Below are 4,537 nucleotides of genomic sequence, written 5' to 3'. Positions count from 1 at the left end.
GTAGTGTAGTAGTGGCAGTCGTGGTAGAAGCAGTAGTAGTGTAGTAGTGGCAGTAGTGGTAGACGCAGTAGCAGTGGTAGTAGTGGTAGTAGTGGCAGTAGTGGTAGAAGCAGTAGTAGTGGCAGTAGTGGTAGAAGGAGTAGTAGTGTAGTAGTGGCAGTAGTGGTAGAAGCAGTAGCAGTGGTAGTAGTGGTAGTAGTGGCAGTAATGGTAGAAGCAGTAGCAGTGGTAGTAGTGGTAGTAGTGGCAGTAGTGGTAGAAGTAGTAGTAGTGGCAGTAGTGGTAGAAGTAGTAGTAGTGGCAGTAGTGGTAGAAGGAGTAGTAGTGTAGTAGTGGCAGTAGTGGTAGAAGAAGTAGCAGTCTTAGTAGTGGTAGTAGTAGCAGTAGTGGTAGAAGCAGTAGCAGTGGTAGTAGTGGCAGTAGGGATAGAAGCAGTAGTAGTGGCAGTAGTGGTAGAAGCAGTAGTAGTAGTTGTTGTGTCTTTAGTATTATATCAATTTATACTGAGACAGTATTAACACTGTTTAACACTGTTTACTTTTGTGTCAACGACGATCAGCCGCCTGGTGGATTCGGACCACTCAACTGCGAAAGTTCAGGATTTTTTACCGAAACAGATTCTGCAGGTGCAGCTGCTCCTTGAAGTAGCTGGTCTGTGTGTCTTCTCCAGACAATGTCCTCTGTGGTCTTGACCCTGTAAGACACTGGACCTGTCTTGGTGATGACAGTTGCAGGAATCCACTTTGGTCCTCGTGTGTAGTTACATGCCAACACTTGATCTCCAGGATGGAAAACTCTGTTCTTTGCTCTTTGTTTTCGTCTTTCAATTTGAGCTTGCTGTTGACGCTGGACACAAGCTTTCATTCTAGAAGGCTTCAGCAGATCAAGACTGGTACGCAGCCGTCTTTTCATGAAAAGTATGGCTGGGGAGACTTGAGTAGTTGAATGTGGCACATTTCTGTAGGACAGCAGAAAACTGTTCAAACGCTGATGGAGTGAGCTCTGTCCACATGAAGCTTTCAGTGAGTGCTTCAAGCTTTGCACAAACCGTTCGGCTAGGCCATTTGTGGATGGGTGATAGGGAGCCGACTGGATGTGTTGTACTCCATTCACCTTGAGGAATTTCTCAAACTCTTGAGAAATGAACTGTGGCCCGTTGTCACTTACGAGTTGTTCAGGAAAGCCGAATCGACTGAACATCTCACCCAGTTTCTCAATGGTCTTTTCCGTGGTAGTGGATTTCATTATGAACACTTCTGGCCACTTGCTATATGCATCCATTGCTACCAGGAGCATTTTCTCTTCAAACGGACCAGCAAAATCAATGTGAACCCGTTGCCAAGGTTCTTCTGGCCAATCCCATGGGTGAAGTGGGGCCAGTTGTGGCATATTGCGGACTTTCTGACATGATGTGCATGATGATACTGTTTCTTCGATCTGTCCATCAAGTCCTGGCCACCAGAAGTAACTTCTAGCAAGTTCTTTCATGCGGACAATTCCACAGTGACCTGAATGCAGCACTTGTAACACTCTGTTCCTCAAAGATGGTGGAATGATCACTCTCTGTCCCCATAAAAGGCAACCTGCTTGTACAGTAAGGTCATTGCACCTGACCAGGTATGGCTTCAATTCTGCAGCATCTTCCACATTTCGTCCACAGACAACCATATCCAGCAATTTGGACAACAGTGGATCATTCCTTGTGTGTCGTTGCACTTGTGAAGTTGTAACTGGTGCATCCTCCACCTGCTGAAAGTAGAAGATTTCAGCTTGCTTTGGCTCAGCATGCGTCACCGGAAGTGGCAACCTGGAGAGACCATCTGCGTTTGCATGCAACTCAGATTTCCTGTACTTTATGTCGTATGAATGGGCAGAGAGCAGCAATGCCCACCTTTGCATCCGACTAGCTGCTAACGACGGAATGCCCACATGTGGACCAAAAATAGTGGTGAGAGGACGGTGATCTGTCAGAAGGGTGAATTTCTGTCCAAACAAGTACTGATGAAATTTGCGAACACCAAAGACAATACCAAGGGCTTCACGCTCAATTTGGGCATAGTTACTTTCTGCTTTGTTCAGCGTGCGTGATGCAAATGCTATGGGTTTTTCTTTTCCGTCTGGCATGATATGTGATATGACAGCGCCAACCCCATAGGGAGAAACATCACACGCTAACTGTAATGGCAGGTCTGGGTCAAAATGTGTCAAGACTTCTGACTTCAGCAGAGCCCTCTTTGTTTTGGCAAAAGCTTGTGCACACTTATCTGTCCACTTCCAGGCTTTGTCTTGACAGAGCAATTGATGCAATGGTTTTAGCAACGAGGCTAGGTTCAAGACAAACCTGCCGTAGTAATTTAGAAGGCCAAGATAGGAACGAAGTTGGCTCACGTTCTGAGGCGCTGGTGCCTCCATTATTGCCTTAACCTTGGATGGGGCTTTGTGTAAGCCTTGTGAGTCGATCACATGTCCTAGGTATTCAACAGATGGCTGGAAGAACTCACATTTGGATTTGAGAACTCCATGCTCTTTCAGCCTCTGTAAGGTAGCATCCAAGTTTCTCAAGTGCTCTTCTTCAGTCTTTCCCGCGATCAAGGTATCATCTAAATAGCACTGAACTTCAGCTAGACCATTTAGAATTTGATCCATTGCTCTTTGAAAAAGAGATGGGGCTGACATGACCCCATACGGCAAACGACGGTAGCGATATAGGCCCTTGTGTGTGATTATAGTAAGCAGTTCCCTTGAGCTTTCGTCCACGTTCATCTGGAGATAAGCTTGACTAAGGTCAATTTTGCTGAATTTTTGTCCACCTGCCAGTTCAGCAAACAAGTCGTCAATGTGGGGCAGAGGGTACCGTTCCACCTCCAACACGGTGTTAAGTGTGACTTTAAAATCCCCACATATCCTGATGGACCCATCTTTCTTTATGACTGGTACAATGGGTGTAGCCCAACTGCTCACGCTGACTGGCTCTAGAACCCCGCTCTGAACTAGGGATTTCAGATGTATTGCATAGGGGACTGGACGTGCCTTTAGGAACTTTGGCTTGGCATCTGTCTTAGTGTCCAATTTGACGCTAATGTTTTTCATGTTGCCAAGTTCATCCTTAAACACGTCAGCATGTTTGTTTAGAATGTAGATCAGTCCAGTTTCTTCCTTTACCATCATGCGAATTGCAGGCCAGTCCAGTGTGATTTTATCCAGCCATGCACGACCTAGCAGAGATGGGTAATCTCCTTTTACCACATACAATGGCAGCTTGGCTGTTTGCTTGTTCAGCTGAACTGTGACATCCACCACTCCTCGCACAGGAACCTGTTCACCAGTGTATGTTTTTAACTTAATGTTAGCTGGTTTCAAAGACAGGGGCTTAAGTCTATTCTTGTACACATTCTCAGAAACAATGGAAAAAGTAGCACCAGTATCAATTTCCATGCGTACTGTCTGTCCTTCAATTAATGGTGAGGCCCAGTAACCTCGTGACTCACCAGCGACAGTCAGTATGTTCAGCGAAATCTCCTCTTCTGAACTGTCACACACAAAGCTTTGACTCGGCTCCACCTTATTCACACTTTTTCTTTGTGGGCGAGCAATTGACTTTTTATGATTATGCTTTTTGCTTGTTTCTTTTTTTGTTTTACATGCACGTTCGATGTGACCCTTGTTTCCACATCTTCTACACTCCAAGTCCTTGCTCCAGCACTCAGCAGCTAGGTGACCCGGTTTATCACACCTGTAGCAGCATTTGCTCACTGCCTTGTTCCTTTCAGCAGGCACCTTGTGCAGTTTCACACTGGTACTGAGCTGATGTGCCTCTTTAGCGGCTAATTCCATAGACGTGCTTATTTCAATTGCCTTTTCTAAAGTGAGTGTATGTTCTGAATAGCTTCGCTTCTCAGGCCACACACTAGCCTATTTACATTTACATTTATGGCATTTTGCTGACGCTCTTATCCAGATAAAAATAATTTTACACAGGTAGGCCAAGCTGGTGTTAGGAGTCTTGCCCAAGGACCCTTAATGGTATAGTGTAGGGTGCTTGCCCTTGTGGGGGATTGAACCCCCGTCTACAGCGTAGAAGGCAGGTGTTAACCACTACACTAACCAACCACCACAATCTCGAATAGTGTCCTTTAGTACAGTGTCGAATGCACAGTGCTCTGCTAGGCCCTTTAATGCAGCTACGAAGTTTGCTATCGACTCTCCTTCCTCCTGGCTCCTTTTAAGGAATCTGAAACGTTCCGCAATGACCAGGGGCTTCGGTGAGAAATGACCAGACAGAATTTCAACAATTGTTCCATAGGTTTTGCTACCTGGCTTGGCTGGCTGAACTAAAGAGCGACCCATTACACTCAAAAACGTGGGCACAATTTTGTCTCCTTCAATTCCGTTTGCCAGGACAAAATAGTCAAACCGCTCTGTATACGAGCTCCACTGCTCCACGCTAGCATCAAATGGGCCAATACTGCCAACAATTCCTGCCATTTTAACTCCCTTCTGTGCTAATTGTAGCAGTTACACGGCGAGCTGAATGAAA

The 4,537-nt window shown here is 45.8% G+C and overlaps 1 protein-coding gene across 1 annotated transcript in view; it reads right to left on the bottom strand.

Annotated features, from left to right (window-relative positions):
• LOC108440680 (uncharacterized protein K02A2.6-like) overlaps window positions 1-3,435 on the bottom strand; it is a 9,727-nt gene extending 6,292 nt beyond the window's left edge. Inside the window, exon 1 of the mRNA XM_017719690.2 lies at window positions 610-3,435. Within this exon, the coding sequence (XP_017575179.2) occupies window positions 610-3,435 (2,826 nt within the window). The remainder of the gene's footprint in view (window positions 1-609) is intronic.
• Between the last annotated feature and the right edge of the window lie 1,102 nt (window positions 3,436-4,537).

This window comes from Pygocentrus nattereri, chromosome 29 (genome assembly GCF_015220715.1).
Source record: "Pygocentrus nattereri isolate fPygNat1 chromosome 29, fPygNat1.pri, whole genome shotgun sequence".
NCBI lineage: Eukaryota > Metazoa > Chordata > Actinopteri > Characiformes > Serrasalmidae > Pygocentrus > Pygocentrus nattereri.
This window is presented reverse-complemented; position numbering and strand designations above follow the sequence as displayed.